The sequence below is a fragment of the Ptychodera flava genome, chromosome 13 (assembly GCF_041260155.1).
Source record: "Ptychodera flava strain L36383 chromosome 13, AS_Pfla_20210202, whole genome shotgun sequence".
Lineage (NCBI taxonomy): Eukaryota > Metazoa > Hemichordata > Enteropneusta > Ptychoderidae > Ptychodera > Ptychodera flava.
Genome location: NC_091940.1, coordinates 31,760,933 through 31,774,118, shown reverse-complemented (window position 1 = coordinate 31,774,118; position 13,186 = coordinate 31,760,933). Strand labels below are relative to the sequence as shown.

Sequence of the window (13,186 nt, the reverse complement as noted above, 5' to 3'; positions counted from 1 at the left end):
GCAAAAGTGACTTTCTATTGTAAACAGGGAATGTCCGGTGATACTGGTAAAAACGTCTCTGAAAATGTTAACTGTTTAATTGGCTCTGCTGCGCCCGCAGTTACGTGTGTTTCGATCTATGATGGCCGCCGTATATATAGCACGGCGGCCACCGCGTAGGCCTATCCATCTAGAAACGGACGTCGCCTGTTGTCAATGTTTTTGCTTCGTTGACAAACAAACTGCTCTTCCGGATAATAAAAATCATCCTCACACTATAATAAGTACATGCAATTTTCTGTGTCGTAGTTTTTATCGGTAATGTCATGCATTTTACTATAACTAGCATCGAACCAAAGTGAAATGAAATCTTGTAGACGACATTTTTTGTGTTTACAAACAAAAATAGTTCCGGGTCAAAATTGGTAAATACTCATTAACATAAAGAAATGGCATAATGTTTTTGGTATTGCACTGCAGTGCAAATACTGGTAGTACGCGCGCGCTTCGATGCAAGTAAACTGTGGTACATATGTAATAATAAAGGAATTTAAAACATCTTTCTCAGGATTGAATGTATCTTTTAGTTAGTGGAATGCAAAAGATACAGCTAATGGCACTTTAAGATTCCATAAAATATTGTATTACTATGATGACCAAATTTACCTCTCTAGACTCTGCTGGTTTGATGAGGGCGCTCTTGATTAAGTCCATTATTTTCTCCAGACCATTGTGTTTCATGAACGCTTGGTGTAGAGTTACATCTGTGGATAAGAGAAAACAACATAAAAGATTTAAGATGACATCCAGAAGAAGCCATGAAACACCTGGATCTTTTTTTTATTTTTTTTTAAAAAACTGACTGACGAATTTAGTTACCATTATCAAAATCATTTTGTACCTTGCAGAATGACAGCCAGCTGTTCAGCTGCAGACTTCCTCACTTCTAACTCAACTGTAGCTGATGTCACGATGTTGTAAACTTTAATTAGACCATCAACCTGCAGGTAAAATAAAATAAAGACAAGTGTAAGGTTACACAAACATTACCATCCTATCGTCCACACACTCCACACAAATGACATTTGTTTACTTACTTGGAAGACTGATTTCTGTTCATTGTCAAGTACAATAGGTTGATCCATTATCAGCAGGTTACCCATGTCAGTCAAAGTAGCCTGTGTTAGTGACGGTAGTTTATTGATGCTGTCATCCTCTGTTGCAAGGAATGCCAGGATATACTTGATTGTTTCAGAACGTACACTGTGAAAATATAGTTAGAAATATTGTACTGTTACTGGTATATGAAGACATTTCATGATTCTTTTATTTCTTTTTCTCATGGCTGAGTAGCTGCTGCAAAATTTATGGCACAGTAGTGGGTAAATTAAAAACAGCATAATAAATTTCACTTTATTTTACCAAATCAACCTTATTTGACATGTTCCTCTGCATCAAATGAAAAACATCAATGGATCACACACCATTTGAACTGAAACATTTTCAACATGAACAAGTATTGTTCTCTTTCAAGTTTGAGGACTGAACGGTACAGTTGTGTGACACCAAAATACCAGTGTACCATGACAGTCGAATATTACACATCACTGATTCAAGAAATTTCTTTTTGACTTCGACAAATATCATGTATTACACACAGCAATGTATAGAGATTTCTAAACACTCCTGAATTCAGGTAGTGCAAAAGGATTCAGAAATGATGTCAAGTTAGAGAGCGTACTGCAAAGGACAGACCTGGTGCATTTTGAGAACATTAATCTCAATGTACTTCTAAGCTGTTCAAGATTTGGGAGCAGGCTCTCATCTTCAGACTCTGCACTTCTATGAGTCATTCCAATGATACAGCTTCCAAGATTGGTCTGCTTGTCTGCATAGGCCTGCACACAGTGAAGAATTGTTATTGATCAAACCGTTAGAACTGATTTTAAAATCATACTTCCCAACAAAGTCAACTGAGAATGGATAAGACTGATATATAAAAATTCACAGACTGTGAAATTTCCCTCTGGGCTCTCTACTCTGTTTGTACAATACAACACCATTGTGCAATCTTTTGTTTCACCTATTTCTCTGCAGATTCAAGCCTAAATTGTTATACACAAATATAAATGAAATGAATGTTGAAAATTTGGCTGACAAGTGAAACAGCCAAGAGAGAGACTGCACTGAAAACATGTTTGTACATGCTACAAATATTGTGATTTGCATTAAAGTGATCAGCAACTGATAAAGTCTCAAAATGTCATCTGTTTAAGATGTACTGTACACATTACTTTTGTCATGTCCATTCCAAATACTAATCCTTGTCTCTGATGACATAGGTTCACCTATTCCCTATTTTACCAAAAATATTTCAGATGATTTCAAAAATTTTGCAAAATGATTAATTCCCTTGAGCAGAAAAAGTTATTTTTTAAGATATTATAATACAGTAATCAGACAGATATTTGTAACATCAATATTTTGGTGTTCTTTGTACTGAAGAGATATGCAATACATCGAAGAAGTTGGATCTCCTTACTGTATGTTTTAAAATCAGACTGAATCATGGGATATTCCATTTACTATATGATTGCCAAACAGTGATTGAAAATGTAAAATTACAAAAGTTAGGTCCTTTGTTATCCTGCCATTTTTTTCCTCTGCTAAAAGGAAAATTTGTGATTTTAATCTCTATTTCAACTTCTGAGTTTTCTTTTGTTTCCATAACTAGCATATTCCATCACAGATTTTGTACATTTCCACAATCTTTGGCATGTTTGAAGAGAGGAACAACTCCATTTTAAGCACAATGACAGGAAAACCGGTGTCTGATAAATGTAAAAGACCTTCCCATCAGAGAAATCTGCCCATCTTCATCATCCTATGGCCTCGTTGTATCAAAGATGAAACACACACATACCTGAAGTATCGGTAAAACAGGCACCATTGCTTCAACAACCTGACTCCACAGTCCTGAACCCATCAATACCTTGCCTTGTAGTAGATAGAGTAAGATTTCCCTGGCTGTCAGTGATACCTGTCAAGATAAAAATGAATTCGAAATTCCGAGGTTGGGTAGACATTTCTTGGAGTATGTGCTACTTAATCATGGGCTACATTTGTTTTTTTAAATCCAAAAATAAAGAGTATCTAGAGAATCTATGAATTGGCTAGAGAATTATGTGAACATATCAATAGAATTCTTGACATAAGTCTGAAGAACCCATTTCTATGCACATATTTATAAGGATTTATGTAAATTATCAAGCTACAAGAACCACACAACTAAACACTACTTAGAAATTTATTTTCCTTCCATTAAAAAAGAACATCAGAGAATTATTGTAAGTTTCGATTGTCAATGAATAAATGAATAACAAAAGAATGTATGACACATGTACAAGGAAAAGCAAAATACAGGCTACAATGGTATTTCATTGTTCAGTGATTTTTTTTTAATTTGTTGAACAGAAAGTCTACAAGCAATAGAAAGATAAGAGTACTAACCTGCATCCAGAAGTTATCAATTTAGATATCTGAATGAAAGCATCCAGACGAACTCATAAAATTTGAATCAGCTTTAAATTGCTTGTCATCTTTATGTTACATGTACTGTATCTTCTGACAAGGGTTGAATTTGTTTAAAATGTTCCTGTGAAATCAAGACAAGACTCATTACCTGGTCTTCAGCATCACTGACACCATAGGCGGCAATTTCACGTGTGATCCTCGGGTCCAGGAGAAATTTGATCTTGAAACAAGACACAGATCCAGGGGTAGTGGCCTCCGTGATACCCAAGGCATCCTGAGAGAATCAAATACATTCATTGTGATTATTAAAAGCTTCCAGAATATACTTTTGGATACTTTGGGCATCTTTGACATGCCTATTCAGAGATGTGGTAAATTCACTTTTAGCTGATATTGCAAGTAATAAACTTAAACCATTGTTGAAGAGGGTCATTTTCAGGGGGGGAGGGCTTCAATCTTACTATGGCAAGTGCATTTACATTTGTGTATGAGTATATGGACACATCAATCAGACTACTACAAGAGATACAGCTGGATAAACTTGTGGAATACTTACCTTGACAATATTCAAACACATCAAGTATGTGTGTATTTTCACCTTGGATATAGGATGGGCTAGATACTTCAAAAGAACTCTCCTACATTCAGCTACAAGGTTTGGATTAGCATTGGCAGGTTTACAGCTAAAGAATAAAAAAATAAAAAAATCTATGTCACACAGCACAGTCAACCTCTTAATTTAATGAGGACACTCTTAGAAAAATTATTGCAAATGAATAATTGCAAAGACTGGATGTCTAAACCATAGCAAAGAACTTTATATTCAAATTTATACACAAGCATAGATTTGTAGACAATTATGACAACTCTTTCTCACTACTATCAACAGAGTGAATCTTGGTGTGAAAACATGTAATAGATGTATAGTATGTATGTAAAAAACTTTGAACAACATACTTTTTGACCTTTACAACCTAATATTCTATTTGTGTGTATCTTGTTGATATTTTACATTGTACTTGTCTCTATTTTTGACAAAATTTAAAATCCATCAATACAATTTGTTTTCTGTTGAATCTCATCGTCGATATGCCTCTCAAACATATTAAACTTGAATGTTTGTGAAACTCTGAAAAGGCAAAATATGTCTGTTTTTCTTACATTTCAGAACACATAGTGACAAAGGTTTCCACCAGTGGCATGTGAGAATGGTATGGAACACTGTTCAAGGCTTGATCTGCTCGGGATATCTGAACCTGTAGAGAATTCTCATCCTGGAAAAGAATAAAATAAGCTATGGATAATGTAATAACTGTAAAAAGTTATCAGAACAGTTTTTGTGACATTTGGACAATCTTTATTTATCACTGTGAAAGAGCATGATTGAAGTTTCCCGGAAGAAAGTTTTTGCATATCTTCGAAACTCTGTTTCTAGGCGAGTGCAATTGTACCTTACACCTACACAGCATGACTTATACATAATTTCATGTGATCATGTTAAGTTACTCAACACAAAATAGTACAGTGTGAACTGACTTGCCAGCATAAACAGACTACCCTCTCACCTCATCATTTGCTGTTTTAAGGAATCTACAGGTTGCTTCCATGGATTCACAGACACTCTTTGCAGCACTGTAGATCTGATACTGCTTTTCATCAGTCTCTGTGATGTATTTGATGGCAATGCTTTGAAAGCACGGGTAGGTCAGGCAGAGACTAGAGTCCATCACAATTATACCGAGGGCTGTGTTCAAACTCTCTGGGAAGAGATCTTTTGCCTGAAAGGAATCAAAGATAACAACTTTTGAATGTTACTGGCATAGGGAAGCTTGCTTCAAAACTGAAAAGATATTTTATCTGGACTCACTGAAGGTGAAACTTACGTTTACCAATGCTGCCATGAATAACTTGTTAGCAAATATGTTTAAGGTACATGTAGAATGTGACTCAAGGATAATTACACTCAAATTTTGCCAATGCTTTTCTTGTCTACCTTGTGGGGACTCATTTTCAAAAATGTACTCCAAGTTTCTGGCTTGCAGCGAACACCTTGTCTTACCTTTTCAACAGGCATCAATGCCTCCAAGAATTGTGTCACATAGGCAGTGACGGTGATAAATGCCAGTCTGTGTTGGATGATGTCGTGTTCTGACACACCGTCTGAAAGGTTACTTCTACTGTGATGATGGTAAAGCAAGACATCACCAAGAACTTCAAGAACATCTACCAGCTTCTCTGCCTGCCATGGAAAGTACAATGTATACATAGAAATAAGCATGGTCAACTTCATGGTGTGGTGAAGATCAAGAAAAGTATGCAAACATGAGTTTGTATGAAGCATGGTTTTGAGCATTGTATCTCAATTTGTTCGTTGTGCATTAAAGTAATAGAGGATTCAGAAACCAAAGGTTTTAAATCTTTGCACAAACTTCCATCAACCATTCTTTTCATAATCAAAATAAAAATCACACGTCACAATGCAAAGTGTAAACTCACACAAAGTTCTGACACTAGTCCATATGTTAACACTATGGGGGAAAAATTGAATTTTTCATTTAAGTACCTATCACAGATGGGTAAAATCTACAAATACAGGCTTTAATGAGTCCCACAAATAGCAGGTAAATAAACTATTGTGTAAGTAGTAAGAATGCAAAGAAATGTATCCCTAAGGTGCATGCCATCGAATATGTAAATGACTTAGTTGCATGATATGTAAAACACAGCTCAAAGCCAATGACATGTGAAGACTACTTACCACTTCTCTGGCCACTACACTCTTTTCATCCCAGATTTCTGGACTGACGGCCAGTTTCAGCAGTTCCAACACTCCGTTCAGCAGCTGTGTACAGTGTAAAACCATCTCACCATTGCTTGTCTTCAATAGCGGTGTGGCATGCTCTAACACCAGCACACAGAACTGTGGTACTGTGATCTGACTGAACTGCAGGGCTATCATGTCCTCGCTGTCCGTTTCCACATCAGATTCAGATTCTGGGGATGCTGCTGGTTGCCTTGGGGATGGCCTGGAATTCACATTATAAGTTCAACAATCACAAATCATGATAGGCTGTTTAGGTGCTGTAAGACACATTTTATTTTACATTTAGTTTCTGTGACTGTATGTACATGTTGAACATAGTATTGACTTTGGGATAACTTTTGTCAATCTTTTGGGATTTAGGTTTAGGGGAGGATCCGAACATGAGTTTTGTTGACAAATAATTCATATTTCTATAACCCAGGGAAAAGATTATTCATCAAATGAGAGAATACACATGTGATAATAAATTCTTGCGGTGATGTCATGAACTTTGCAGCTTTGAACTGAGAACACTACTTTCCACATTTACCGACAAGTAACCACAACTTCTATTACGCTGTAGTTTGTGTGACAATACATACGTTGGTGTTGTTGTAGCACTGCTGGAATCTCCGTCTTGCCCGTCTCCTCTCAATCTTGGTCCGGAATGGCCCAGCACTGATGGTCTTGATCCACTGCTCAGTGAAGACTGAAGAGTTGCGTTACTGTGTGATGATGAGCTGCCACCACTACCAAAACCAAAGTCAACTGTTGGGTGACAGAAAAAAGTCAAATGTTTTTGAAAAGAAAGAAAAAAAAAAAAATTTAAAAATTATTAAAAATAAAATCGATAATTAAAATGAGCTCTTTATTCTTCATTATCCAACAACCTACTGAAATATTCCTATTTCACATGGTACAGACTGCAGAAATGAGTTACTGCATGGTACAAATCATTGCTTTCTTTGCTAAAATCCATTGAATGTTAAAATTCCATCCTTCAGTATCCACTCAACCATTCAAGATTCTTAATTATCTGCGTCAATGTGTGAATTCTTTGCAATTTGCACTTGTCATCCCTATGCACTGCTACACTTTTCATGCGAGATGAAGGTTCTTGAACATGTCACTCTAAATTCAAATGTTATTAATCAGGCAACTTGACAGTGTTTACATGAAAAACTCAGTAAAGGTATGACTTTTTAAACTAAGAATGCTCATGTTATTTGGGGGCTGCGGATAATTAAAACATACCAAACCAAACACACTGCATTTACAGGGGGGTGGTGGTGGTGTGGGTAAGATTACTGTGTGTAAATTTGCATCAACTGAATGCAAAGATCATATTATGGAAATTGTATACATGTGATATTCAATCACATGTTTGGAGAAGTTAAAGCATAATATCTTCATCATACTTCCAAACTTTCCATTTAGGATAGATAGACCGAGTTAATTAAGGTAGCTCTCGCCTCGAAAGTAAAAGACTTAAACTTTTGCTAAAACTTTCCTTGAGGAATCTTTCAATCATTCTCTTTCAAAATCAAGGATGAAAATTGGCAGTCACTTTGCAAATTTTGGTTCTGGAGAAACAAATTACCCAAGATTTACAGATATTTTATATTAAAATGGCAATCATTCTTGTGTTAACTCCATGGAAAAAAATAAAATTCTTGATTTTGGAAAAATTAAGATGGTAAAAATTTTTCTTACACCAAGACCGTTAAAATGAGCCCCACAAGTGGTAGATCAGAAAATTGTAAAAATTTGAGAGTCTGAATATCTGTCCCTGAGGCCCATTATTACGGGAGTCAAATATAATACGATTCATTTGCCAGATATGTTTGATTATGAATCCAGTCCCTTACCTTGTTTAGGACAATACAGTGCTGGGTCATGGTAGAAGATGATCCTAGACACCAGATCAATGGATAGATCCTCCAGGCATTTCACAGCAGACAGTGGCAGACTGTGATCATGAGGTGGTTTTAACTTCAAAAGGGCCAGTAAACTCTGTGGGGTTAGAAATGTAATATTTGACATTCTAAGAAATTATCCTAAATAATGATTGATAAGTAAACATGAATGTTTGTATGAAATGAAACTGGGGATAGTATATACACATTTAAATGTATCATTCAATGTTTTGAATACAGGAAAATTTTGCGTGACCACCTCAGTTTGTTTTCTGTTGTTTGCTTTTTCTTGCTTGATGGGTGTGTGGACAAATATCTCTGGCTGTTACTAGTGTTAGCCTGTTCAAGCCCCTCACTCATTTCCTGTGAAGTGGGCCATTCTTACAATTGACAACATTTGGGTTGGGCCAAACCATAGTGGTGAAATGTTTTCAGCACAATGGATCATTACATGTAATAAAATATTCTGGCAAGCCACATCACAAGGTGTACCAATGCTTGAACTAAATACATGCTCTGTGCCTTGCATACAGTGTTACTACACTAAATATACAGTATGTTCTGCAATTGTTATGACACTAAAAGGACATTCATGTACCTGTACTATACTTGGCCTCTGAAGAAAGATCTCAGCTGGGAAATCTTGTAACACAACTTCAGTGAGGAACTCACAGGAACTGCCCACAAGAGTTGGATTTGGACTTCTTAAAGAACTGAACAGAAATATACAATTGTATTATCAAAATTGGAAAAGAAAGAACCAGTGCCAGTATGGGATCAGAATTGAACATAGTTCAATAATATTTGTAGTAATTACAGTAGACAGATTTCAGATTACAATCATTGCTATATATCAGTAAGGGATGAGAAACTGAAGATCTCTTGACATTGTAACTTACCTGTCAGTGGAAGTCAGAACATGTCTATCTGTTGATGTCAGAGGTAGCCATGGAAATGTAGAAAACTGGAAACAGCTTGTCATTTCATAATCTACAAAGAAACAAAAAACCTCTGTTTTAACAATTTTAAATATATCTAAAATACTAAAGCATTACCGTAATTCTTCACTGGAATTCAATTTTACTATTTTCACTGAAACATAAAATCTGCTAAATTAAATCCCAGTGAAAATGTTACATAACAAGAGAATCTGTTGTATTACTGGCAAAAACAGTGAAATTAAATCGCCTTGAAAATTACAGATTTTACAGTAACCTGGGATGTGATTGTCACTTTCATGCATAATATTTTATATTTAACTTTCCAGCATTGCTTTTAAGCCTTGTAGTTTTTATTTGAATGAAATAATAATAGGATTTAGGAAAGAGATGACTTGAAACAACTGTAAAGACCCTTGTAACCTATCATGGCTTGCAGAATGAATGAATGGTTGTACTGAACATGCTTCATGCCAAAAAAGCAGTGCAATTATACTGAGCATATCTGTTTAGCAGTTACTATCACATTAAAATAATGACCCTGCACCAAACTTGGCCTCTGTACAATGGGAAACATTGGTTGAGTATAAAACCTGAGGGACTTACCTGAGGCCTGTGGAGCCTGGCTTTGCCTTGTTGCTGGGTCCAGTGTAGACTGTCGCTGGTCCTGTATGAAGTAACCAACTTGAGGTTCTTGGATGTCATAGAATGGTTTACTGCTATGGGAGTGAGATATCTGACTGTGCTGAATTTGGCTGATACCATCTGTACACTTGGAGTTAATAGCTGCACTTGCAGCAGTTTCATCTGCAAATAGAGAGTATGAATTTTCAAACTAAGGTTAAGAATTGAACGAGTAAGACATAAGCGAGCCTGCATAAGCACACATTTATAATATTTCACGTCTTATCACTGTACTCAACAACATACGCATTTAAATCTTGAAAGGTTATGTGCTGTATGTACCAGTTAACTTGTACCATTTCCAACCCGCCTGAAACCAAGTTGCCCGATACCAACTCGCCTGATACAAACTCGCCCTAAAACAATTTGAGATTTATATGACTGCCTTGTCCTGACAAATCATCGACTCAAAATAACCTCCGACCAGTCTCCATGTGCATATGTGGTCCTTCAAACACAATATTCACGATGCAAGATACTTGAAATTGATGACAATCAGCCAAAATACACGTGTGGAACATGTACAGGACATGGCTAATGAAATGCCATTGCTTGAGTAATATGGTACAGCGTATGACAGCTTTCGCTACTACATACAAAATATTGAATTAGTGACATATTAGAAGAAGAGCAGTTTATTTCACTAAACTGTGGTCAATAGCCAATTTTTGACAGGTGCCTGTCAACTCTGTAAAACTTTACAACACAGGGTACATGGAATCTATAACACAAGATATACTATTACTACATGTACATCTAAAACAATGGGCGAGATGGTATCGGGTGAGTTGGTTCTGGTTGGGTTGGAAAAGGTGCGAGTTAAGTACCATCCATGCTGCACTACCTACAAAGCGTTCTTTTTTATTATTGTAAACAGTTCAAATTAATTTACAGTACTGTAATTTTGTCAACATTACTGGATTGAAAACCTACCTTGAGAAGGGGAACTTTGATGATAAATACACTCCCTTCTGTGTTCAGCCTCTCCTATTTCTGGCAAACTAAACAAATTCTCTAATGTTCTATCAATGATCACTTGAAGCTTGGGTTCACTGTTTGGCCTCAACTGTGACAGGAACTCAACTCCACCGATGTCAACAAGAATTTTAGCTGCAGATGAGTGCTGAAGGGAAAGAGAGAAGGTAAATCTGTAGCTTTGTCAACAACGTAATGTCCAACATTATGTGTAATTGATGCTTGGTTTGTCCTGGAATCAGCCTGGAGACAAAAGCAAGATGTGTTCACAGCAGTGTCATGCCTTTTAATTTGTGTGGAAAAACAGAAACATTTGCTTTATTCAAAGGTATCTGTTTTTGATAATTTTACTGCACTATTTACAAAGTTTATTTACACTATTTATTTATAAAGTGGAACATGTGTCTGTGCAAATGTACATGTAAGTTTCTAACTTTGCGCAGTATGCAAACTTGGCAATCAGTGCGCTTGAAGTACTTTAACACCTCAAAGTCAGCTCATACCTCTATGGTCAGATCATGTAGCATTTGGTAGCTCCATGGTCAGATTCAACACCTTAGTTCACATGATTAAGCAGACTGACGTCTAGCTGCAGTACAGTAGCTCGAGTTTGTGTCTGGGCACGGTTTTGTGGAGGAACCGTGGTCTGGGGTTGTGGGTCGGACGGCAAAACAGTTCTGCCGTCCGACCAGGGAAAACCTCGAGCTATTGTAATCCTGCAGCTACAGCGATGCCATGGTTTCTGTCGCAGATGTATTCCTTTGCTTCTATGATGATACAGGATGAGAAATGACATTCATACGTTAATGTAAGCTTCAACGATAGCAAGCTTGAAGGCAAATATAGCCAGTTAATGCACTCACCTTTGATAGTCTCTCGAGCATTGATATAACATCATCTTGCATTGGCACAGTAGGATAGTTGAACCATTCTAGCAGACGAATTAGGAAGTATTTTTCTTGCACAAGATCCGCTTCACAGATCACATTATGATCAAGCTTGGAAATAATATTGGTAAGTGACCGTACTCGAATTTCTTCCAATTGATGTCCTTAAATTTAAGAAGAAATGCATTCAAAAGTTCAGCAGCCAACGACGTGACTTCGTCTTCAAAACATGCACGGTCTTGTCAATGTTTTTGAAACTTACCGAGTTTCGTGAACAGGGGCCTCAAGTTCACATCAGAGCGTACAGGTTGCATTGTAGAGTGCACGGAGTTACTACCTTCAAGGATGACGTAACTTTGATATTCCGTTGCAGTTTTGGGACGGAACCGACTTCTGTTATCTTTCAGTTCGAAAAACTGTACTGTGAGTGTGAGCACAGCCAGTTCGAATCATCCGCCATTGGTATTTTCCTGTGCATTATTACCCATGTGTCTGCGCGACTTCCGCCTTTTAGCCCGATCATAATTCATGTTTGCCAATAGAGGGCGTGCAATTCAAGTAATCTGAATCTGCTGGCTGTCGCCTCGTCAATGTCAACGTACAGTTGATTCCAACCAAGCTCTCATTGCATAACAATGATTTCCAAGATGATGATATCCTCCAAGGATGGAAACAAAATTTTGTCTCCTTAACCACGCCTTTAATAGATTACTGGTTTATCGAGGCACCTGGTGTGCAAGTTAGGGGTTATTTTCATAACATCTTCCATTTTCGGCGCACCCGTTGGTCACGAAATTTTCATAACATCTGAATTCATGTCATTTCATTTATACCCTGATTTGATTAATATTTGAACTCAAATTTTTGCTGTTGTTTTACACCTCCCCAGTGTTTCAATTTGAAACATTAAGTAGCATTATTCATTTGTTATGCTTCTGCTAAAGTTTCTCATCCTCACACCTGAAAATATATTGAATACCATGGTACTCAATTCATTGTGTCCATTGTTGTTCTTCACAATGATTTGCCAGGCTTATCATGACTTGCGAACAAAAGTATTTGCTGTACATAAAGTCATTCCCGCACTCACCTTAATTTTGAATGTTTCCAGAACTACTTTTTGAATTTCTAACAATTGAAGAAGCACAGCATTTGCAATGCAATATGTGACGAGAGTTGGACAAGGATGCAACAATTTGCCGTCAAATAGACCTATTTATATATGTCTTTATACACCTGTTATTATCCAGATAGAAGCTGCATTCCAATTTGATTAGCCATATCCTCAGTGAATTTGAACTAATAGCACACAAACGTTTGAGACATAAGAAATCTCAAGCACATCTGTAGTATAAGCATATGCAGAAGTTGGATTTTGATTTCTTTGCATTAATTAGCATTTCTTTGCATTAAGTAGTGAAAAAATAGAAATTTTCCTATTTGGATTCACCTGTTTCAGCATCTTGGCAA

At 36.7% G+C, this 13,186-nt stretch overlaps 1 protein-coding gene across 1 annotated transcript in view; it reads right to left on the bottom strand.

The window, feature by feature from the left end:
* LOC139148173 (rotatin-like) overlaps window positions 1–12,187 on the bottom strand; it is a 40,097-nt gene extending 27,910 nt beyond the window's left edge. Inside the window, exons 1-19 of the mRNA XM_070719482.1 lie at window positions 11,979–12,187; window positions 11,693–11,880; window positions 10,788–10,977; window positions 9,777–9,977; window positions 9,132–9,222; window positions 8,831–8,945; window positions 8,185–8,329; window positions 6,919–7,084; window positions 6,272–6,539; window positions 5,573–5,752; window positions 5,079–5,291; window positions 4,675–4,787; window positions 4,070–4,196; window positions 3,662–3,787; window positions 2,903–3,019; window positions 1,735–1,877; window positions 1,077–1,242; window positions 881–980; window positions 646–743 (exon numbers count right to left, since the gene is read on the bottom strand). Of these exons, the coding sequence (XP_070575583.1) occupies window positions 646–743; window positions 881–980; window positions 1,077–1,242; window positions 1,735–1,877; window positions 2,903–3,019; window positions 3,662–3,787; window positions 4,070–4,196; window positions 4,675–4,787; window positions 5,079–5,291; window positions 5,573–5,752; window positions 6,272–6,539; window positions 6,919–7,084; window positions 8,185–8,329; window positions 8,831–8,945; window positions 9,132–9,222; window positions 9,777–9,977; window positions 10,788–10,977; window positions 11,693–11,880; window positions 11,979–12,030 (2,799 nt within the window). The 5' untranslated portion in view covers window positions 12,031–12,187. The remainder of the gene's footprint in view (window positions 1–645; window positions 744–880; window positions 981–1,076; window positions 1,243–1,734; window positions 1,878–2,902; window positions 3,020–3,661; window positions 3,788–4,069; window positions 4,197–4,674; window positions 4,788–5,078; window positions 5,292–5,572; window positions 5,753–6,271; window positions 6,540–6,918; window positions 7,085–8,184; window positions 8,330–8,830; window positions 8,946–9,131; window positions 9,223–9,776; window positions 9,978–10,787; window positions 10,978–11,692; window positions 11,881–11,978) is intronic.
* Window positions 12,188–13,186: the final 999 nt, after the last annotated feature.